Source organism: Sander lucioperca, chromosome 23 (assembly GCF_008315115.2).
Source record: "Sander lucioperca isolate FBNREF2018 chromosome 23, SLUC_FBN_1.2, whole genome shotgun sequence".
Taxonomy (NCBI): Eukaryota; Metazoa; Chordata; class Actinopteri; order Perciformes; family Percidae; genus Sander; species Sander lucioperca.
In genome coordinates this window covers 2,947,024-2,972,453 of record NC_050195.1, presented here as the reverse complement: position 1 = coordinate 2,972,453, position 25,430 = coordinate 2,947,024, and the positions used below count along the sequence as shown (strand labels likewise).

General features: G+C 42.1%; 1 protein-coding gene across 6 annotated transcripts in view; it reads left to right on the top strand.

Moving 5' to 3' along the window:
• Nucleotides 1-25,430, top strand: part of LOC116064851 (partitioning defective 3 homolog) — a 379,664-nt gene that overhangs the window by 214,912 nt on the left and 139,322 nt on the right. For all 6 annotated transcript variants that reach the window (XM_035998104.1, XM_035998105.1, XM_031320165.2 and 3 more), the window contains one exon: nucleotides 11,856-12,003. In XM_035998104.1, coding sequence (XP_035853997.1) covers nucleotides 11,856-12,003 — 148 coding nt within the window. The remainder of the gene's footprint in view (nucleotides 1-11,855; nucleotides 12,004-25,430) is intronic.

The window sequence follows — 25,430 nt, the reverse complement described above, 5'->3', positions numbered from 1 at the left end:
ATGTATACACAAGCAGACATGCATGCTCTAATTCAAATCCTGTCTGTGGACAAGTGGAAGAAATATTGAATGAAGAAGAGGCATAGCTTCATTTCAACTGCACTGAATGATAAACGAGAGTGGCTTTCCTCTAGCTCGCCACTGGCCCTAATCTATTCCCCATAGGTTTTTGTTGCTTTGAGATAGCTAGAGGAGGACCTTTATGAAGCAACCACACCACCATGCAAATCTTCAAACAGTCCCATTTCCTGTGTGAGATAGGTGATACCGTCTCACTCCATTTCCCTCCATTCTCTGTGTGATTTTCTTTGCCCACGGTGGGCCTTGATATGATATCTAAGAAGCACTTCACTGAGTTATGATTGACAGGCCCGCAGAATAACACTGTAGGATAGGCAGATAAAGGAATATGTATTGTGGCTAGGTGGACATTTGCCATTAGGCAACAGGCAAGGATATTGAGGCGAGGGGATTTACATATACTTCATGAAATGGCCATTTTGATACTGAACTAATACCAGCCTACCTTTTCTTTAAGGTAATTTGTATTCTTTCACATACTGGAGTAAAAACCCACATGAATGCAAACATTATTTAGCTCAATGTCAAATGCTAAGCACAGTGTGACTGTATTTCAGAATTGTGGATTCATGTGTGAATACAACACACTCACGCACGTTCACTCACCCTGCAGCCAAAGATTGTAGATCAGGTTTGATTAGTGTTGCTGTGACCCTAATTGGAGCCTGTGTCCCGTGGCTGTGTGTCAGTTTGGAGTATCACGCTGAGCCCCAGTCCTCCCCCCCCCCCTCTGTCCTTCACCTTCCCTACACGCCCTCCTCCTCCGAGAGCTCTGTCTCTCTCTCTACTCACCACACATCACCCCCTGCGCATGTTATTTTTTTTCCTCGTTTAATGTCTATTAACAGGAAGCAGCAAGTTGAATGGGAAATGTGGAAACTCTGAGAAACACAAAATGTTTAAACTTCAAAATGCATTAGCATCAGCACTGTGTGAAAAAGACACAGCAACATCATTCATTTGACTCACTCCAGCAAAACTAACACTACGTTTAGTTATTGCTCAACCTTTGCTGCAATTAAATGTGATTTCATCCTCATGGTTAGATTACCTTTTAAGATATATTTCTACTGTTTACCTCATAGTTGTCATGATAAAAGTGGTGCAGTGGTATTTTTTCAGTACTGTAAAAATCCTTTCTTAGACTATTATAAACCGCTGTGCAATCTTTTTTTCATCTTACAACCCTTGAAATTAATGAATCTATTACTCCAACTGAATGTTTTGTATTTCATTGTTTTAGCGGTACCTGAAGCACATCGCCCCCACCAACGCTGCCCCATGCATTTTTTTTTAAACACCGGGCTTTTTTCCGTCTACACAGCTTTCTCTTTTCTTTCTGCCCCTCCCCTATCCAAACTATGGGAGAGGACACGTGTCCCTCCGGGGATAGCTCAGCCCCAAGGTTCAGCGCGTTCTATCACTTCGGTCCAGTCACTCTACTGTCCTCTTTAATCCCTCACCAGCAGGTAGACAGACTGACACTGAGCAGAAAGTTAAGGTCACAAACACATTTTCAGAAACAGCAAAAATTTTTATTGTTATACTATCACTTTGTAGGTGGAAAGATGATGATCTGACATTAAAGTTTATTACACTTTTGATCCATTTAGATAAACAATTTAGAAGGACATTTTGATAAGTGCGTATATAACTTGACATTTACTTTAATATCAGTTGCTGTGATATACTAATGATGTTGCAGAGAAAGATGTTGCAGAAAGTGTGTAAAACAAAAGGAGAAAGAGATTTAGATTCCTTCTATTGATCTCTTATTACAGGCCATCCTACACTGCTAAAGATGCACTGTTTTCAGGGGGCTTAGTGGTTTGAAAAGGTACCGTGATGTCAACTGAGGAGATTTTAATATACTCAGAGTAGAAAAGATGAGATTGTAAATGAAGAATTTAAGGTCAGTTGCAAACCTCAAATAAGAAAAGCAGAAGTTAAATGTCGACACAGACTCTCGGCAGTTACAACCCCCACCCTCTCCCCCGCTCTGCTGTGTTGGCCATGCAGACATGTGGGGAGCTAGCACCAGTTTGCCACTGTCACCCAGCCGAATGGGAGTGAGCACTGGAGGCCACCATGGAAATGAATCAGATCCATCACTGTCTGCAGGGGAGAGGAGCTGAACAGCACAGCCTAATGCATCGTGAGGGGGGGTGGGCTTCCATGGGTGCAGAGTATCCAGGCCACCCCACTCCCTGAAAATTGCATTGATTTTATCATGTCTTGGTCCTGTATGCTAAAATATGATCAACTTTTCTTTGCAGAGAGCATTGTAATGTTTCTTGGTAGGTTAAGCTGGCTCGTTTCGGTGGGTGTTTGCAAAACCAAAACCACAGACGAGTCACTGATCGGTCATCCATTTTCTACTATGTGATGTAACTGAACATGTGACAGCAAAAAATACACTGTGATACAAACATGAAACGCCTCTCCACAAGCAGGCACACACAAATAATAATATACTTATAATCCCAACAAAAAACACACACACACACACACACACACACACACACACACACACACACACACACACACACACACACACACATACAATTCAACATATTGCCCAAGGTCTCCCAGAAGCCCATTTGCTTTCAGCAGGACTTCCAGGCATATCCTCTCAGAGGCGAAGGATAGTGTTTCAATAGGCTGGTTCATACGGCTGATGATTACGCTCATGTCTGAGGTGGAGTACCTGGTCTATTTTTACTGCCATTAAAGCAGTGGCAATGAGTGGCCTTTGCCTTGGATTAAAATTAGATGTTTTTCCTTGACCTTGGAACAAAGAAAAAAATACTTCAGCGTGATTAAGGATGTATTCAAGTCTAAAAAAGCAGTGTCCCGCGCTGTATGAGGATTATTTTTTAATGTAACACAAAACCGGAAGGTCCCAATCAGCCTGATTGAAAATCTGGCAAGTATGGACCCTTATTGCTCCTATCCAAGCCTACAAAAAAAATACAAGTCTCAGTTTTTGGAGGAAAACTCTTAGTCAACCAGGTCACAGGATAGCAGTGAGTCGAAGAAGCAGTTAGTTAAAAGCAACAAGATCAAAGTCAGACGAGCTGATGAAGCTTCTTAAATACAGTAAGTAGCAACATGTCCTCAGTCGGTTTTGCCTACTTTTGAAAACCATCCCTATTACCAATACAATTGATGTGCAATCAGACAGAAAACAAAGGTAGACATAAAAAGTGTAATAACATTTCCAATATGCTCATTACACACACAAGCACAGATACCCACACACACTCTCTATATCCATTCCACACACTCTGAACTGGAACAATTACTTTTCCCTCTGTTCTGGTTCCACAGATAGCCCGTGTATGAAAAAGTACCATTCTGCCCCAGATAGTCAAGCGATATGATTGGTCACTGGCAATTTGTTTGAAGCATTGTAATTGCATGGCTGCTTCAGAGGCTGGTTAATTTCTCCTTCTATATCTGAGTTCTATTAATATATCGTCACATGTGTTTAAGCAATTACATTTATGAAAAGTCATTTTAATTCCATTTTTTTAACGGCCACACTTCCTGAATGTTCTCCATCTTCCGCGTTTTTAATGCAAAGTCTGATCATCGAGTCACAAACCCAAAGTCCTGTGACTGACTCAAATGCAGCTCTGTTACAGTAGTTTGCTTATTGAAAGTGTTAGATTAGTTTTCAGCTCTCTGCCTTCTGTTGTTTTTAGTTTCTTAAAGATCTGCACACATGTATTCAATAATTTGGACACTTTATTTGAATCTTAGGTCTTTAGCTCCATAGTTGATCAGCTGCCTTTATCTCTAAAGGCTCTCTGCCTTTATCTGTGGCTAAATCTGTTATATCTGTGAATCATTATATGGACAGAACAAAGAAGTCCACTTATAATGAAATATAACTAACTTATATACAAAGAGGATTATTAGAAAAATAAAATAGCAGCTTTTGTGTGAGATTTTAAAGCTATAGTGCGTAGTTTCTGTCGCCCCCATTAGGAATTCTAAGCAATGACAACAACACTGTTGTTGCAGCCACATCATACAAGCCTTCCGTGATCGCGCACAGCCCCCACCCCTCCTCCACGCAGTTGCTAGTAGCCAAGGAGGACACGGAGGATTTAAAAAAAACATGATGGACTCTTAAGAAGAAGTAATTATCTTCACTCGACTTTCTGTGCGAAAGTCGCCGGACGACACCAATCTTCCGAACATACTGAGAAATACAGAGAGAGTTGTGTAGAGCTGATAGTCTTAATTAGCTTTGTAGCAACTCATTTGGCAATTGCCTGAATGTAACGGACGTTCATTTATATGAAAAAGTTACCCACTAAAGCTTTAAGTTATAAGCATAAACACACACGCACACCGTCTCTCCTTTTGTATCCTGTTTATGAACTTTCTCTCAGTGGTTGATGTTTGTTTCTGTCTATTGCAACAGCCATGACAGTTCATGACACTACTAAGATATTTATTACACCAGCATCTAAAAGCCGACAGGCTGATGATAAGCATGCTTGTGGCTGGGTTTCATTTCTCTGATTTGAAATTCATCAACTGACGTACGCATACGCCTCTGTGCATTTGCGGTGTTATTTATGACGAAGATCTCCAGCAGACATCGACTATTTCTGACAGACTGGCTGTCTTGCGGTTTTATTTCTTTTTTTGCTCTTCTTGACAGCGCTACAGCAACTTGCCAATGAAGCACTGAATTAATCAGAGCAACAAAAACACACGTCCACCAAGATGCTTCACCAGAAAAGCCTTTCTCATATTCCCTGTCTGTGTTTGAGATACTACACATCTACAGATTGAGTTGAATTTCACAGTCTATTTTTACTTTGTGGTGCTTCGCCATAGAGTTCTTATGATAATTCATGAGACGAAGCTTCTGCCTAAGGACCGCGGTGCTATCACTTCAGTCCTTCGCTTTAGATATTTCTTAACTTTCACTTTCTTTTTGTGCTTGTCTCAGCACAGCTTTCCGTCAAGACCGCCTCAAGACATAAATGTAAAGCTTTTATGTAAAGCAGCACCCCTCTTTTGACCACTTGAAAGACTTTCCAGTCCAGCAACCACAATTATGTAAATACCATGTGGGACAAGAAACCACCGCAAAGATGCCCAGTGCATTTAGTGACCTGAGAAACCTAGTGCTGGTTTCATGTTTTCTCATTTCCTTAAGCCACTGATATAGTACCACATTTGTAGAAATGTCGAGCGGTTGTTCCTCAACAAATTAACTAGTGGTGCTGACATTTACTACACTGCTGTGGTTTTGCTATGCATGACAGCTAATTAACGGCAATGCTTTCAATTGAAGGAATGTGACAGGCTCATAACAGCATGATGCATAAGGATGTCAGGACAGCATGAATAGTAATTGTATGTAATCTTGCCTTAGGCCAGATTACATACAACAGTAAGTGGGATCAAATTGATGCAATTTACATATGCTAGCATTTACAAGAAAAAGCAAAAATGACCTCTTCTAAAACTGTTTATTGTTTTATCTGATACCATACTTTTCTATTTCACAACTAACCATTAGGGAACATGGTCAGGCTGAAACACTGCTTTATTATTGATGAGAAGCAGCACAGGGCAGAGGAGAAAGATCAAAGCAACACTTTGCATGCGTTCACCTTAGTATTGTTGCATCATAGAAGCTTGCAGACATAGTAGATAAGTTCACTCTGGGAAGAGAGTGGATATAACAGCTTATTCGGTATATAAAAGGGCACTGAAAGAGTCTCCTCAGCATGCCAATAGCCCTGTTTGTAATCCATTCCAAAAGCGTTGCTTGTTAGTCACAAGAGAACGTTTATGCAAAGAGACAAGTGGGAAGGAAGTGGCTGGCCCTGACAAAAGATGCTCACTTGGATGAGAGAGAGGCTGATCGATAGAGCCTTGAGAGAGCTATCAATCAGAGCCCTGGCCTAGTAAATTATGGTTTTATTAGTATTGAGCTGACCACTGCTGGGATGGACCTTAAAACATTGAGATGCTGGCCCACATTAGAACTGAGAGACAGGGAGGGAAATCTGTGTCGACCTTGCCCCCCCTACTTAATATGGAGTGATTGAAGTCCAGTTAGATCATGACTTGTAGGGACTACAGCTTCAATGCTGTCAAAGCAAATAGCAGTGATTCATGGGAAGAGGATAGAGCGTGGGCACAAAGCGGTGCACTCTGGGAAATGCAGTTTGCAATGAAGTGGTGACTAAATTGAGGAAAGTAGATCGCAGAGCAGCAGAAATGCAATTCCAGCGCTGCTGGGCCCTCATTCCCAGCTGACTCTCTGAGGACTAACTCAGTTAGGAGCAGCAGGGGAAACTCGATAGGACCAATTGAGAAAATAATATATTGAATCTGGTGGTTGAGTGGGCTGCTTGGGCACTGTGGAGGACTGCCGAAGTGAAGTGTCTGATAAAAACCCAAATGTTTTTTAAGCAAAATACACACACGTGCACATGCACATGCACACACTCACACACACACACACACACACACACACACACACACACACACATTCCTTTTAATTCCTTTTAATTCCTTTTAATTCCTTTCACTTCGCAGCATAGTACATGCTGTGTTCACTTGTTAGCTGTATATAATACTATTGCTCTGTGCTGGAACTTGGCTAATATGAACAGACGACTCAACTCTAGACAGGTTGCAACCAGAAAGACAGATGCCTACTGAAGAGAGAAAAGGAAAACTGATAATGTAAAATCCTTGTTGAATGAACATGTTTAAAAACTAGCTCATGTAAAATGGAAACAATCCATCTTGCTTTAAGTTGTAACATTTTTACATTGTCCGCTGCAGCACAAAATGACAAGATGAAAGAGTTCAATATGTTGTATTAGCCTTGTAACTAGTTATAAAGGTAGTGAACCAATAATCCAATAATGAACACACAACCAAGAAATATTTAGCCGTATGGTGTTAATTAAGCTATTGCGTATAAATTTGAATGTATTTGTGTTGATTTAGATTTTTATCCATGCTACCAGCACAATTCTATGGATTGCAATAGTTGGTCGTTCCACTAGTTTGGTGTCCAGCCAGGAATATCTCAATAATTATTGGGTGGATTGCCATGACATCATGTAGGGACATTCATGATTCCCAGAGGATGAAGCGTTCCGACTTTCCTGATCCCCTGACACCCCTAGTGCCACCATAAGGCTGACATATAGGGGTTTGAGTGAAATGTCTCAAAAACTGTTGGATAGATTGTCATGAAATTTGGCACATACATTCTCCAGAGGATGAACGGTAATAACCTTTAATTTAGAGCCATCATCAAGTCCAACTTTTAATAATGACTTTCCCATCACCCTCAGCTGTACATTGTGCTAATTGGCAATTGTTAGCATGCTAATGCACTAAAAGATAGTGAACATGGGAAACATTATACCTAAACATCAGCATGTTAGAATTGTTATCATGAGCACGTAACCATTCTAATGATAGCATGTATCAGTACAGCTTCACAGAGCTGCTAGCATGGCTGTAGACTCTTGCATTCCCACATACAGATACACAGTAGTAGGCAGGTTCTGGCCAATCTTAAATCTGTATAATTGTGTTAAACGTGTTTGAAATACTCTTCTCCGACTGGGAAGTTGTTTTCCAAATACATGATATCTTATTTTCTGTCTAATTTTAAATGAGGTATGCATTGTTGAAACTGTTGTAATACAACAATGGCACCTGAGACTTAGCGGTCCTTTAGCAGTGCTGGAAGTGATCCTTACTCCACTTTAGTGGAGCGGACAAGTAAACAACTCCGAGCTTTCGAGCGCAATTGGCTCACCTGGTTGTTGCTTGCATTGTGTCGGAGGACAACAAAGTTGTAGCAATAATGGAAAGTAGCATGCAGAACTCCAAATCCTAAAAAGGGGGTGCACATCAGTGGCATAGATCAAGAAAACAAGTTAAGTGAGTCCCCGAGTTTGTTTTCTTGAAGTTTCTGTAGCAAGGAAAAACTCAGGAGTAGCACAACATATTTCACATACTTAAAGAAGATTCAGTAGACCTTGATGAATTACACAGAAGCATTTAAGTTTAGCTGAACCTTCAATGTAAACAAAGATATTGCAGGCGCCGTAAACATAGATGGTGAAGCCTAGTTCAGTCTATCTATCTCTCTGGGAAGTATGCAAAAGCTGTGGCAGGACCATGGACCTCCAATAGGAGACAGTCCTACATTCCCTTATCATGCAGCTGCCATAGGAGGCACATAGTTGAAGTACTCCTCTGCCTGGAAAGATGATGAGGTTATGTTGGACACTGACTTGAATGAGACCTGGGGTACGACTGTCTCAGCTTACATAGCATGAGTTCTTAAGCTTGAAATTCCACCACACACACACACCCTGCTATTGTGCTGATTCCATCTCAGCATGATGTTTTTGTGAAATTGAAGTTTTTGCTAAGAACTCCTAAAAGACTTGGTCACCCACTTTGGGAAGCACTGACTTTAGATGAGGCTCTAGGTGGATGTGCGAAGCTAATGAAGGTGGGGTATCTAGCCAGCAGAGAGGTGACTTCTGCCTGGGGCAGGATGCAGTAGTTTAAGGATTGTAATTACAGCATTATGGTGGAGGTTGACTGGATTAGGGCCACGGCAACCGGCTGAGACCAGGATAGAAGGCCAGGAAATGACCATGGACTAGACGTTATTAGCCTTAGTTGACAGCTTAAGACTAGCCCTGTCAACACACTGCTTCTTCTCCCTCACTGAGTACTCAAGGGCAAGGAGATGCTGATGCACAGGCAAAAACACATTAGTCCATGAGTCTGCACTTACCACAAAAGCATATAAACGCAAACACATATGCACGTGAATACAGGTATGCACACACGCGCGCACACATGCGTGCACACACACACACACACACACACACACACACACACACACACACACACACACACATTCAGACAAATAACAGCATTACCTTGAACACACAAGCACACGGGCATGCTTAGTGAGTCCAATGGGAGCTGAGCAGCAGATGATCTTGACTGGGCTCAGTGTAAGTCACAGTGCCCTGCCCTCTCCCTCAGTCAACAGGATAATCCACTCTGAAAATGACTAGATTAAGACAGATTATAGACATGATGAGGTGATGAGAACCGGTGGTAAGAAAGGACTAAAATCTCAGCAAAGACACTGAAAAACAAAAAGGAACACGTCCACTTTTGGACAAATAAGCTCCTTGATCAACTCGACGTTGCTGATGTTGGGTTTTAACACTGTGGTACCACAAAGCATTTTCTTTTTGTTTTATGAGGCAGTTGTGACGATTGATGCTCATTCTAACTATCCAATTCTGCTGTTCATTTCAATACTGCCTCTGATGCAGGAAAGACAAAATGCATATGTGCCTGCATGGTACCGTATCAAAAGACTTTTCCTGGGAAAGACCTAAATGTTGAATCCCTACTGTGATATGATATCAAATATCAGGTGGAAGCAGAGAGTGCAGATTTGACATGAAAATGTCACAGCCTGTCATGCACTAGTCAGTAAACATTCACAGGTCAGTAAACATACGCAGTGTGCTAGCATTGGCATGCACAGAGGCATACTTAAATAATACTGGATACACAAAGATTAAATAGCTGCCATTTTGCCGCTGTGTTAAATTGATTCCAAAGTCTATTTGCCATAGAAGCCAATGAATACTTTTAAAATAAACCTGTTCCGAGCTCAGAGATAGAGGGAGACAGTTATATAGCGGTCTTTCAGTGATCTATTCCCCCTAACACATTCTATACATAGTTTCATATCATTTGGTTCTCAGCTACTCTGTTCCACTCTGTCCACACATTTCCCTACCTCTTACCTGAAACACTCAATCTTTCTTCTTTCAGCTCATGACAGATCTGAAGCAGATTAAAAAAAGTGCAGAGAGGGGTTAAGTTAAAGTCAATTTGAGCTTTATTGAGTGTTTATCATCTGGGGACATGCTTTTTATAATAAGGCTGGCAGTGGCCGTCGCTTTGATTGTAGTTGTGTTGACCCGGCCCCCCCATTACACACACACACACACACACACACACACACACACACACACACACACTTTCCTTCCTTGCTCTTCGCTCTTATCAACACTGTCCCGATAAAGTCTGGTGCTCTCAACCTCATTAAATCTCTCTTTACATTAAACAGTCCCTCTACCTTGCAATGCGTCTTCCAGGGTACGCTACTCCCACGAGGAGGCGACTTGACAGCACCCACATCCCCACAATCCTCCTTTTTCTTGTTATTCCTTCCATTTGTTTACCAAAAACTCCCTACCATCTCCTCCTCTTCTTCTCTCCTCCTCTCCCCCCTGCTCTCCTATCTTCCTGCTGCAGTGGTTGCCTGATCTTTTACTCCCCTTCCTCTTGGCTGTAAGCCAGCAGAGTGTTGTGAGACATCAATATTAGCCAGGGCCTCCTGGTTTAAAGCATGCTTGAGGTACAAAGTTGAACTGCACGAGACAATCTAGCTGTAAGGGAGCTTTCTATAATAGGTCATATTCAGGGAGTTCTTCTCCAGTGCATTCCCCCGGCTGCCCACAGGCTGCTATGAAGCATTGTGGGAAATAAGACCAGGGCCCAAGCTTTATTCTCTAACTCTCTGCACGTGGATGTGATTGGGATTTGTTTTCCCTCTCTACTTTCTGACTCCTGCTATGGTAGCTCCATTGTCTATATCCTAAAAATACTATATTTGACAGACTATTGGCTTTTGAAGACTGGACACAGTATCTGGGCCCAGTGGTTCCAGACCCAAAGACTAACCGCTAACCCGCTAATGTCCCCCAGCCAAAACTGACACATGCAGTGAGTGTACAGTGGGCTCAATAACCAGCAGTGCGGCGTATCAACCACATGGCAAATGTCACTGGTCCATTTACTGGGGTTTATTGTTAGAGACAGCTGTCTATCGGCCTATGGGAAATCCATGGACTTTTATCCAGCTCGGACTACTACAGGAGCCGTTTCACACTGCTGAGCCAGAAAATACCCACGTAAGCCGAGAAGGACGCTGAAGCCCCAGTTCCGTGTTTCTGGAGTATTGATGGCATCACATTAGGAGCCATATTATGCAGACCCACTTCAACTTTTGTGTGTGAATTTGTTGTTTGTGTGTGCATATAGCTTCCTGGTTGGTACGTGCACATTGCAAAAATAATCAATAAACAACCAATTCAAAACAATTTATGAACATGATTTATTTTGAAAATCTGTGTTTTTGATTTCGGTCTACACACTTTCACATGGGATACTGATTATTTCATAGGCAAAAAGCATGATGCAAATGTAAACAATAGTATGGATAAAGACTAATGACCGGAACCTTCTATGAGTCTCAATCTGAATTACAGGGATTTTAATATACAGAACGCAAGATGAATATAGCTAAATGTATATATGATACACATATATAGATATACGTTATTTATGTTCTTTAATGCTGTGAATGTGATTGTCAAACGTGTAGTAGTAATAGTAGTATATTAGAAGTAGCGAATTAGGCTATTTTCAATTATTGTCAGTTGACAAGCACAGAAATTGCAGACTAAGGTACTGTGTTTGAGAATAACCTTTTAGGTATGAATGTGAATATACCTTAAATGATTATTGTAAAAAAAAAAATGGTATTGGCCCTTTAAGAAAAATAATATTCATCAGACTAAATGGAACATTTATTTGGCACTGTAGCTATTTTTAAGCCCCTTGCCTATTCTTCATCTCTCTCCCGGTTTCTGTAGGTAGCCCCCTGCAGCCCTCCAGTTTTAGAGCATCCCGTGAACTCTCTGATGGACAGCCAGGAGCGCCGGATCTCCAACTCTCTGTACGAAACCATTGAAGGCTTTCACAGCAACTCCACACCGCGGGCTAATATGATCGGACGCATTGGTGAGTCATATATCAGTAAGGTTCTTTCACCCTCCCTCTCAGCATCTTTGTGTCTCTTTCACCCTGTAACAGACAAAATAACTCCACAAATTGGATATTTTTTTTTGGCCGATCACTCCCCATTCACATTGATAGGATGTGTGGTTGACCTGCTAACCTCATGCTCATTGGATATATTTTCCCCTCTGAATTAATGCTGTCTGTAACCTGACATTCCCTGATCAATTTTAACATCCACCCCAGCCCCTGCGCCTTTTCTTAAACCCCCAACCTGCATCACCTTCAAAGCCTCATCCCCCCTCATCGCTCTGCATCCCATGGTACGCTATTTCACTATTCAAACCTCTCAGGGATTAACGTCAGCCCCAATCCTCCCTGCCTTCACTCCACTCCTGACTGCTTTCACTCGGGTCAATTTCCATTCTACCCAGCTGACATGAGCACTCCAAGATATCGTATCTTCAGTTATATTAGAATTGGCAATCTAATCCGCAGTCGCTGTTGTCATCTCAACATTGACGGACCTTTCACATATGCATACGCACAGAAGCTGAAGATGATTGCATCAGTGTGGGGAGGACGTGTTTGTAGGGGATAATGCAGTGTAGACACATGTATCCATTCCCCTTTTTCTTTTCTTTTTTGTGATACATTTTTTTTATTGGCACCTTCAGACATACAAAACTAATTCCACACCGTGTGACAGGTAATAGCAGATGGTGCACAGAATAGATCCATTCCCCTTTTTCTCAACAAACACTGTAGGCTTTTGTTTTCTCAACTTCCCTCTCCATACCTTTTTTTCCCACACATCTCTTATTTCTTCTTCTTCTTCTTCTCTCCTTTCCCCATGTTTCTTTCTCCGAACTCCTCCTTTCACCATTTTTTCCTCCCCACCGTCTCATGAACTCATCATCGCTCACTCTTTCTCCTCTTTCACCTCCCAGCCTGTCATCCTTCCCCTCTCCTCTCCTTGGATGGATTGTATTTGTAATCTGTCAATAAACTACACGTTCTCCCTTTCCACCCTTCTCCCATTCATTCTCCTGTTTCGCTCCTATCCCCTCCCCACCATCTCCCCCAGAGCGGTGCCACTCTGCCACTGATCATAGAAGATCAGAGGCTGTGTCAGAGGCATCTGATGGTTAATTAAGTCTCCAGATCAATAGGGCTTGCCCCCGACACTCTCCATCCCTCTGTCTGTCTCTTGCCTCTTCATTTTTTTTTTTACCCTTTCATCGAGTGTTTCTCTTCCATCCTGAATCAAATGTTCTCAAATTGGTTTGGTTTTCCTCTCAGTTTGGCTTATTTATTCCACTGGCTTTTCCGACCCAGGCTGTTCAGAACGCCGCTGTGATCATAAGCGGCAACTGTGGGTGTGCTGATGGAAATGTTTCTTGCCATTGAAACTTCAAGGGCGCCCAGCACTCATCCCATCCTGCGGAGTGGGTGTCAAATGCGCCAAGTGGAAAAGTTTTAGGGCTGGGGGCGGAGTGGCTGCTAAAGCAGTAAGTTATCACAGCCGAAGCTCGGCAGAGTCTCAGATCTTTGACGTGGCTTGTCTCGCAGCAAGAAAGTTCCTTTTCTTCTCTGTCTTGAGGCTGTCTCTGAGTCGTTCCCTCATTAACCTGTGCCAACATTCTGACAGGTCTTCATCTTTTTAAATTGACACAACCCTGTTGTTTAAATTTCTGATGCAGTCAGAGACGAGTTTAAATTCATTACAGCAACACAACACTGCCGCGCTGAGGTAAAATACAGCACCTGAGAAGTAGAAGCAGGAATTTTTTGCTTTCTTGGGTAGGTCAAATTTTTGCTTTTTGCTTAATTCCTTGATTACTGCATATCTGATCTTCCTTCTATCCTCTTAAATGTTTACTGAAAATGCAGAAGATGTATTCTGTTTTTTTCCCTAGAGTGCATCAAAGCACAGTAGCTATATACGAGGAAAGTCTCTCTCTCTCTTCTTCTCCCAAAGCAAGTGGCAATGACCTTGCATCTCACTGACGACACAGAGCTAAGATCTAGTTAACCTCGATTAAATGTCACAAAATTTACTTTGAAAGCAAACAGCATCAGTATTCCTGACATATCTTACTCATTCATGTTCATCTAACGTGGATTCTTTTTTTTCCCTCTCCATTTCTAAATGTCAGTGTACTACACTTACCCACTATAGTTTGAAGTAAGACGATATACATAAGCAGACATGGAGACAATCCACAACAACATAACAACATTTTCTCTTGCCGTCTCATCACTTAGTAAGACACTATGAATTGTATTTTTCTGTGTGGATAGTAAATTTCTGCAGGCTAGAAAGACAGGAGCTGTTTCCGCTCTCTATCTTCCTCTATATGTTATTTCAGATGGGCTCAGACATATTGCCTGGTGTGTGAGATGTGACAGTAATGGTTAGAGGACAGATGCTGAGAACGGCTTGGCAAGGTCAGGAAGCACACAGCCACCAGGGATTGACTGACAGCTCGATGCCGAGTGTATCTAGACCTGCTAAGTTACCGAATCACAAAGGCCAGACACGTGGAGTTTGGGATAGGGTAGGGCACAGATACAGCTCGACATACACATACAGTAGTTGCATGCACACACACACACACACACACACACACACACACACAGTGGCACACTTACGTACAACCTCTCCATCAGGTTAGGCTCAGTTTCCGCTGAAGTGAGCCATACATTTTTCTTTAGAGCAAATAGTGATTACTGACAAAATTCGGAGGCATTTTACGTCTCAAAAGACAGCGGAGGAATTCTCTAACCAAATCAGCTCCGCTTTCCATTATACTGCCTGTGCTGCTGTAAGTGGGCCAAGGCACAGAGGTAAATGGGATGGAATGGTTTTGCTGCTTACGAATTAAGATCTGACTTTGATTGTGAGTTATAGCAGCTGGCAACAAGTCAATACAGTGAAATTGTAAACTACATATTTCTGCCAAACTATGATTGTTATTGCTATGTTCTTTATTTTCTGTTAAAAACAGCAGCAATGTCCTATGGATGCCTTATCTCGCCTCACTCAGGTATTGATCAGAAACTGGAGCAGGTTGTCTACTCCCAGCAGGCACAGGTAGCTTGCTGCCTTTCTTCTGAAACAGAAAGAACAGGTATTGGATCTCCAAGGGGATAGGTGCAATTGAATAAATTATAGGAATTATGATTACCATGGCAACAGCAAAGAAAAGCACCAAATGACACAGGAAGGAGACAGGTGCTATTAAGCTGGTATAGTGCCATCACATTGATTAGGGTACTTTGCCTTGATCTTCCCTGTTGTGTTGGGCTGACATTCGGTGTGTATGGTGTGTGTGTGTGTGTGTGTGTGTGTGTGTGTGTGTGTGTGTGTGTGTGTGTCACGCTGTGATATTGTCAACTTTAGCTTCACACATGCACACACCATGCATCATGGCATCATGGCTAGGGGCTGAATCCACAGCTAGCAGGTGGTGATCATACGATAGGTTCTGCTTGACTCCCTGCTCAAATAAATAGAATTCCAGACAGAGAGTTATTTTTCTTTTCTTGTCCTGCTTTCCTTCTATCCCCACCCACCTTTTGCCCTTGGGTTTAAGGATTGAGAATTGGCCGAGATTATTTCTCTGTCATAGGAAGAACGACAGAAAAAAAAGAAAAGAAGAAATTGTGAATTAAAGGGAAGGAAATATGGAACTGAAGAAATCTCCTGCATGCGCACAGTGTGACAGCGACAGCCGAGGTTTAACGCAAAGGTTGTTAGCATCACACCCGGCTTCGCCTTCCGTTCTGTCTAATTGAAAAGTGCTGGTGGGTGCGGGGTCCACACGCTGGGGTGAAAATTGAGGCCCTTGGACAGACGCTTTCTGTGGATGTGGCTGTTTGGCCGTGTGCCCGAGTCTCAATGCACACCTAGGACAGCCACAGGAGTGAGGGGGGAGAGGAAGGGGTGGCCGGAAGTGGGAACCAGTCAAGCGGACTCATGCTGTTGATGGAAAGCAGGTGTTCACAGGATGTAAGTGTACAGTGCAGGTGACGGTGAAAAATCCTGTAACAGCAAAGTTCTGTCACTTTGGGTACTTTTTTTTTTAAACATTATGAGGACATTTATTCATTAAAAGGATTAAAGTAGAAGAGCAAACACACACAGACTAACACAAATACACCAACCTCTGGCTGTCCCACACACTAAAGTCTTCCCTAAATGTGTTTAAGTGGGATTGTCTTCCCAGGACTTGACCCTGCTGTCCCCTCACCTCCAGTATTTCACAGTCTGCAGACTCATCCTTTCTGTATGCTCAGCCATCAGTGCAGGAGATGAGGCAAAGTGACGTCCCTTAATTTGGTGTCCAGGCTGCTCGAGAGTGCTATTTACATGCTTTAGTAACAAAATGACAGAGACATAAATGGTGTTAACCCTGGAACTTTCCCTTTTCTTGTGCTTTAGTGTACACAGGTGTTACTAATAACATTAGCAATGGCTATGTTCCAGTGCATAAAGTAGAAAAAAAGGTGCCAGTACTCTCATTTACTTGCATTGGTAAATCATTATGACTTTTGAGATTTTCTACAGTAAAAAACAAAACTTGGAGATATTGCTGGTACAACAACAATTTATTGTTATTTATTAACAACATAAATGTATGAATTTATTTAAACAAGTCGTGTGTGTGTGTGTGTGTGTGTGTGTGTGTGTGTGTGTGTGTGTGTGTGTGTGTGTGTGCGCGTGCGTGCGTGCGTGCGTGCGTGCGTGCGTGCGTGCGTGCGTGCATGCGTGTGTGTGTGTGTGGGATGCTGCTATACAGCAGGCCAGTTTTGTTATCTTTAAAAATGAGCCAGCTGTTTGTGGAGCAAAAATACATCATTTGGTCTCTCCCATCCATGCGTTTCGTTACTCACGTTATTGACGTCGGTGTCATTGACTAAGGCAACATTAAGGTTGGTAGCTTCAGACTCCTCATTAACGCTAGCTCTTCCGCTCACATCAACGTTAACATTGTTTGAAGCTCATGAATCGTACTTGATGTTTCTGGTTGGACTTGCACCTGTGTTGACGTGTCTGGCTCTGGCACATGCGTTCTTTTAGTACCTTTCTGAAGCCAGGCTAACATAACGACTTACAAACTCAACACACTTCTTTTTAGTTTCTAGGTTTTCAGCAGTGAAAAATCTGTTACGGTCAGGCGGCAGGCATCAGACAGCTTTTTTGAACTAGCGTCCGTGGAGAAGCGAACATCTGATAGGGTGGGCCGACTGCTTGCCTTTACATAATTCATCAAGATCTGAGGTAAGTCACGTAGTGCCCTCTGGGTAGTGTAGTTTATGTAACGTTAGGGTCGTTACTAATCTCTCTGACACTGACACTTCCTCTGTCAGTGGTAGAGTACCGGCTACGTGCGAGAAGTAGCGGTACGCAAGAAAAAGTGCAGGTACGCTTAAGAGTAAAATGTAGAAGTGTCGGTACTGCGTACCGGTAAGTACCGGCCCACTTCGAGCACTGCTGTGTTCCATTCAAGTGTCCCAGTAAGTCATGACAGTGTGACAGTGAGCCAGCATGCACAATAGCAGGAACCTGAAACGGAAGCAGCTCCATGGAATTCAGAATGCAGAGATTAAATCGTTTCCAAGTGAGGGACACAAAAAATGAAATATAAAAAAGATTGTAGAACTATTAAATAATATTGTAATAATATTTTGTGAAGTACAGTTATGCAAGAACATGATTTCTATTTAGGGCCACATGATCCACCTACACAGGTGTTTTCACTCGTCTAATTAGACCTCTTCCATGGACTGTGTGGGTGTGTACAGATTGTTCCAGATAGTTTTGTGGCTCCTAGGTTGAGAGAAATGTCTCCATTGTCATTCTTATTGGCTAATGAAGTTTTGGTGACCTCACATATTTCCAGTATAGCTCCGCCCAACCTCTACATGAGCAGAAGTCTAATTAACCAGAGGGAAAACAACTGTGTGGGTGTGCAGGTCAGCAATGCTACATTTAAAAGCTAGTTGATGTAATATTGTGATGTGACAGATTCATGTTTGTGTCTGAAAGAATAAACAAAGAGAATTTGTTTGATGATTACAGGACAAAGCATCAGGTATTTGATTTAACATTTTCCAGACATCTATTTTACTATTGGGGCATACACTACAATAGCTGCCATTTATAGAATTATATGTTTAGCTGTTTCTTGCATTCATTTTCCAACTGTTTCTTCTCCCTTTTCTTCTCTGCGCAAGTATTTTTATTTTTTTTTTACTCACTGCAAGTGGATGACTTGATATATATTTGCTTCTTGCTTTAAGTTACACAAGAAAAACATGTATCCAGTACATAGTATATCTTTTTCTTCAGTGTATGGATGCATAGCGTGCTCCTCCCAGGCTTATAGTTAGCGTAGCTGCTGCCTGTGTGAAAGGTTGAGGTGGTCAGAAAGCATATTCCCTGAAATGGCATTTAAAGTCTAAATAAGAGGCTTGGATGGGAGGGCAGCTCTCCTCTTCTAACACTGTTGATGGGTTGACCTCTGGAATAGGAAACCCTTTTTTGCCTCATCAAGGTAATATATGCCAGAGAAGTGGTTAGTTTAGTTTGACGCTGTACAGAAGATCACCTATGCCAGTAGCGACAGCATCTTGGCCGCATTATCAACTTCCATACATTGTGTGGAAATATTTTGCATTTAGCTGTCACCAAATCAGTTGTTCAACAATAGTCACATTTTGTCAATATGGGGTCATAGGAACGGTCGTGACAACACCTCCTAGCCCAGGACTCACTAAAAACTGCTTATGACTGGTCACTGAGTACTCTGTTCCTGGGTCCATGGGAACCACAGATTAACTCCACATGTCTCTGCAAATCTCAGTGTTTGGTGCCCCTATTCAAATCCTAGACATCTGAATCTCCACGTTGTGTTTCTCTACAAGAAAGTTAAGATAGATAGATAGATAGATAGCACTTTATTGTCCGTAGACACGGAAATTTGTCTTGCAATACAAGCTCCAACAATTAACACTATCATGAAGCCAATTAACTATATGTTCTGAGCAATTGCAATGGCAAGGGGATCCCTCATGGAACATAGTGGAACACTGTTACTGTAGGGTGCTTTCACAACTAATCTGTTTGGTTAAAACAAACTCTGGTGGTGCACTTGTCCAGTTAGTTGGTTTGGGTGGGTGTAAAAGCTGCCAATGAAACCCTGGTGTGGATCAAACAACAGGGCTGAGAGAGCTTGTAAAGGTGGGTCTCAGTCTGCTAATAAATCCATCTGCTGATTCATGTAAACTATTCAGGAAGCAATATTAACGTCTGTTGTGCTTTCTATTGTGCTTGTACCCTGTGTGTACATTGGCAGGTCATTAAGTGTGTGACATAGATCCCACCGTAATAAGGCCTGTAATATTTCTGAATAAGACACCTATTTTTTGTGTCGTATCAACCTGTTACTATGCATAACATTTGGTCGTATTTTGGTCATAATACTAATACTGCTTATAATCAGTTATTTTTCCGTGAGCTCTTTGTGACACCAGAGAACATTAATATCCTGTCAGTCACAAGACCTTCGTTTCCCCACGTGGGTCTTGATGATGCAGGATGACATTAACAAAATTGTCCAATCAGTGAGTTACTTGTCAGTCTGTATAACTTCATGTATATTGCTCTTGATTCGCTTGTAAAAAGTCAGTGTAAAGACGAACCGGACCAGAACTTAAAGGCAACAATATATATTTTTATCACTTGGTCAGGACCAAATGACCCAAACTACAGATGTGAAAGCTCCCTTAGAAAATGGCACCAATATCCCCTGGTGATAATGAGGCTTTGGTTGCTACCGGTGTGTACTTAGGATGATTACTGGCTGCAATCCGTAAATGGGCCTGATAGCCGTAGCAGCGTGGATCAACTAATGATCTCTCCTCCAGTCAGATCAATAGGCCAAAGTGTCACTGAGGGAGGGAGGACGAGAGAGAGAGAAAGTGTAAGACTGTGTGATGGACGGAGATGGTGGAAATCATGCAGGAGAAAGAAGATGGAGTGGGGCTATTAGTGTGACCTCTCACCTTACAGCTCAATGTTTCAACGGGCAACGCTTGGTCGGAGGGCAGAGAAAGAGAAGAGTTAAGCTCTGGTCCGTTTGGATAGATGCAGCCAGGTGGCCTCTCGAGCCAGAGAGCTCATCTGTCTCTGTCTTCACTCTCTACCATACTGTAGGGAGGAAGAACATCTCTGCTTCCATACCATGGAATAGCGTCCACATGTCGAACATGGCTGGCCAGAGGGCTGAGTGCGCTTCAGTACAGTGGTGGAACTGCGACTTTAACTATACTGATTGTACTATTTAAGTGGGTGCTGCTGCAAACTTGTCAAGTGTGTGGCATAAGGGAGGGTGATTTTACTGGAAGATTTCCTTTGCACATTTACCATTTTTTTTATGTTCTTATCCAAAAGATGATATACAGTGGGTGGACAGATAGGATGGCATGACTATAATGTGGCTGTCTACATGTGTACAGCTCAGTTCATTCAAGCATAAACTGAAACAAACTTCCTTTCCTTCATGTTTCTGTTTTAGTGATGGAAATATTTTGTCAATGAACCTATGTTACGATAAAATGGCATTGAAATGAACAGCCACTGTAATCACACTGTGATCCTGTTTTGCCTTCACAATACAATATTATGCCTCATGGTAAGCCCCACCCAACAACTTATGTTTGTTTTTATCAGGATGGATGGTGACTGTAATGGTGGGAGCTGAGGTGGTGGGTAGTATGCGTCTGCTTCTGTCAGCGTGACTCATGAGAAGCTATCTTTAATTACAGTGTGACAAAGGCCACAGTGGCACATGTTGCCAGAGAACTCTTTCCCTGGCTCCATGTATGGTAGGCATGAATCAGAAGCTCTTTTAACAAATACCAAATGCTCCCTTTGTGAAAGAGCCAGCTTCTGTGAACCATTAATTACAATTGGAGAATGTTTTTAGCCCCATGTGATGTTATCTACACTGACTGCTGAGTTATTTGTGATGGCATCGTGATATTTATGTTTTAGCTTATTTTTTGCCTCATTCCACAAACTGAGTGAAAGGCTCCAGTGTTTAAGAATTGTAGAGGTCATCACAGACTGAATAACAGCGGTTTGATTGCGGCCGAGATAGTGGTCCTGGTTTGGTGGAAAGAATCGCCTCATTCACAGTCCTCACAGGTTTAGATGCTGGTGCCATTAGGCAGGGGAACTAAGAAGTAAATGTTGCTTCAGAGCAGCTGTAGCTGAGGAGGTAGAGCGGCCATCCACTAATCAGCTGGTGATGGTTCGATCCCTGGTCCCTGCAGTCTACATTTCGAAGCGTCCTGGGGCGAGACACTGAACCGCAGTGTGTGTCTGTGTGTGTTTGTGTGAATGTTTATTGCTCCTGATGTGCAGGTAGCCTCTGCCACCAGTGTGGCAATGAATGTGTGTGTGAATGGATGAATGCTGGCTTGTGTTGTAAAGCGCTTTAGATGGTCGCTAAGGCTAGAACAGTGCTATATAAATGCAGTCAATTTACCAGTTAGCAAAAAGCTCAGCTGACCTTCCCTGAGCAAAATGATGTAAACAACAGAAACAACACTCAGAGCACATAAAAGAAGACTACAAAGACACTGAGAATGTATTCACTCCTTATTTCATCAGCACTTGTTTGCATTCCGAATCATCTCTCCATAATGAACAACCTTGACTATCAACTGCCTCAGTCACCAGCTAGTTCTGGTGCGAACACACACATATACACCGTCTGTCAATCTGGCTTGCGAAAAGGAAGCAAACTGTCTCTGCTGGTACTGTCACCTGCCCTTTTTTCCACTTGTCACCGACTGTGAGGAGCTGGTAAAAGAAGACTGTGTTAAAACAGTGAGCGAGCAGCTCCATGAGCACCCCACTGCACCAAAACACCACTGAAGGTGCTGTCTCTCCAGATGTTCCCCCCACTCTGCCTTTTGCTTGTTATCTTTATCAGTCAGTAAACCAAACACAATACACATACTGCCCCTAAGAACTTATTTTCTTTTGGTCTACAGCTGTTCTAATCTACTTTAGTGTTGTGTGCTTCATTGTATTGGGGGTCGATGGTTGGGTGATTTCCCTCTATGCTTATTATGCTGACAGCTGCAGAAAAGCAAGTGCTGCAGTTTCTCTAATTATTTTCACCTTTCAAATCAGCGTGGCCCCAACTATACCTGTCCACTAGCCATTCATTGTGTGAGTGTGTGTGTCCTAGAGCTACTTAGCAAAGATGGAAGTGGGATGACTTTAACAACTCTTCATCTGCAGAGCTGGCTACTTGTGTCAAGAGGTCCTGACTGGAAATATTTCATTAAGAGAGAAGCTTGCCGAGTTTCTAATTAAAACGGTGTCCTCTGTTAGCAAAGGTGGTCTGCTGACATAAGTGAATGTAAGGTGATTATGAGTTATGTATTGTCTTTAAGAGTGCATATTGGGAATTCAAATGGTGTCCATGGGCGTGGTGTACTTGAAACACGCTCTAACGCTATTACAGAGCTTCTTTTACATTACCACTATACGGCATGTCTTTTCCAGGTGGCTTCTGTAGTGAAATTCTCAGTGTCGCTGATGCAACCGAAAGGGTAACGCCACTCAGCGGCTAAGGGAAAGTAAAGGCTCATTTCAGAATGGCCCCTGTGGACACACAACTGCAGGGCATCAGTTATTGACACTGCCGCACCTTTGCTAAACGGACTGTAAAGCAGAGACACTGACAACGGAGGAGGGAAGGAAGAGTGTTTGAGAGCTGATTTAGATAAGTTGTGCAAGAACAACCTAAACTGTTGTATAGAGGTTAAGGCATATAAAAAAAAATAGAACTGTCAGGGTTTTGGTATTTTGTTCTGTCTTATTGTGGTAGTCTTGTTTTTCTGTTTTGCTCTGTTTCCTGTTTTTATTTTGATAGTCTGGTTTTCTGTCTTGTCTGGTTTTTCTTCCTGTCTTTGTTTGTTTCCCGCCTTTTTTGATTGTTCTGCCCCACCCTGATTTGTTCCACCTGTTGTATCACCTGTCCCTTGTTAGTGTTCATTACCCTGTGTATTTAGTCTCGCTGTTTTCCCTTGTCTCTTGTCGGATTCTTGCTTTCTGTTGGTGTGGTTTATGTCGTGTTGTGTGCTGCCCTGTGGACGATTCATTGTAAGTGTTTTTCTTGGTTGGAATAAATCTTGTTGAACTGCATTTGGGTCCAAGCCTTCTTTACACCGTGACAGAAGAATCCGACAAGAGACAAGGGAAAACAGAGAGACTAAATACACTTGAACACTAACAAAGGACAGGTGATACAACAGGTGGAACAAATCAGGGTGGGGCAGAACAATCAAAAAGGCGGGAAACAAACAAAGACAGGAAGAAAAACCAGACAAGACAGAAAACCAGACTATCAAAATAAAAACAGGAAACAGAGCAAAACAGAAAAACAAGACTACCACAATAAGACAGAACAAAATACCAAAACCCTGACACCCTGACCCAAACCTACACACATAGTTATAACCATGGGCTACGATATGGTAAATGCCTCTTTATCATCAGTTTTCCTAAGAGCTGGGGAAATTGTCACAATAACGAGACAAACTGGTACATTGGTTGAATTGGAGGACAAACCGGAACTATTGCATTTTTTTTGATACAACAAAAGTGCATGCCACAACTAATGATATAAAGAAGACATCATTAAAGATAAATGATTATTGATACCCAGCTATAATTTAACTTCTTGCTACTTGGTCTGTCTGCTATGAAAGTGATAGGTCTAGCGTAGTCTAAACGACTTCCTGGAGTTGATCACTGTCATTACTCCAGTCCTGCTGATTTACAGTACAGGGTGAATTCAATTACCCATGGTTCTCTGTCAAGCTGTCCAAGTGAGAAATGGCTTTCATTTCACCTGGACAGTGTTGGCAGCCATCTTAACTGGTTAAGATGAGCAGTCCATAGACAAAGGGATAAGGATATCAAAAGAATCAATTAACAGAGGCGTAAGTACTGTACCAGGGCAGGCTTTGGGGAAGTTTTCTGTTCATGGTATAAAGCAACTTGTCCTATCCTGAATTATTTTGTTTCATTAGAATTAATTATGACTTACCAGGCTTGCAAAGTAAAATAGCATTCTGGTGGTACTATTTAGTGCATCCACTGCAACACTGAATTTGAACCCTTTGGCGTGGAACATGTATTCACATACAGTATAATGAATCTCTTTTATCACATGCCACTGATAAGTCCTCAAGTCCTGACATATATGAAAAATATCCTAGAATATACACTATTTCGGCTTGATTTTCTGTTTGTCTGTTTTGTTTTGTATCTTGTTTTTATTACAATTTTTTTCCCCCTTTAAATAACTTAACTACATTATACACCTCATTGCCGCGTTGATTAGTCTTCAGATTTCCTTCCACATTATGCATTTATCATTCGTCGGGCCCCAGTGAAATGAAATGCCTGTTAGATTCATGTTGGGATCCTGCCAGGGTAAATATTGTTCTCTGCTGTTAGTGATTACACAATTGTTCCTAAGCTATTACATTTGCAAAACGGCTCTCCGATTATTGAAACAAAAGCAAAGGCCATAGGAAGTCCAGCATTTCAGTAAACCTACGTCTAATAGCAAGCAGGTGTGTGCTTAAAGGCTGATCTCGTCACTTGTCTTGACTTTTGTGTTCATGTGTCTGTGTCCATACATAAGTCATGCACTGATCAATTTGCGAGTGAGTCTTCCACCTCTGCATCGTAATGCCACTTCTCATGCCGTTGAACAACCCTTCTCCTGCCCTCGTTGCTGAGTGCCAACTGCTGCAGAACATTCCCCATTGACTTTGACTCTGAGGAGCAGCCAAGGAGCGATTCAAACAAGTCCTCAGCAGGGAGGCTCAGGCAGGGCAGAATACAGATCAGGGGAGCTCTTCTTCTGCTCATATTTGTCCTTGGAGAAGAGTGAAGGAGCAATGATAAAACTATTCAGATATATGTTTGTCTGGCAAGAGACTGGGTCTGTTCTGTTCATTTTTGTGTATTTTAATGAGTGTAATAAGCCTGCAGCATCTTTGTATGCATGTGGCTTTGTTTAGCTGTACCTTTATAAGCAGAATGATTTACCCTTTTTGAGAAATGTTGGTATCCTTCAGGCATGTCCTGATAGGAAAATTCCATAGTACAATTACCTTGGCCAAAGTTATCTGTGTCTTTATTATCTTGGTTTTTTACTAAAGTAAGATAACATTGTTTGTGATTACACAAACGTGTCTGTGGAGGAATGTGTGTGCATACTTTCCTTCAGCACGTGCATACATTTTCTCAGTCTGATTTTGTCACACTTATCAGACACCACTAATTTAAAAAAACTTGAGCATTGATTTCATATTGTGTTGTATAA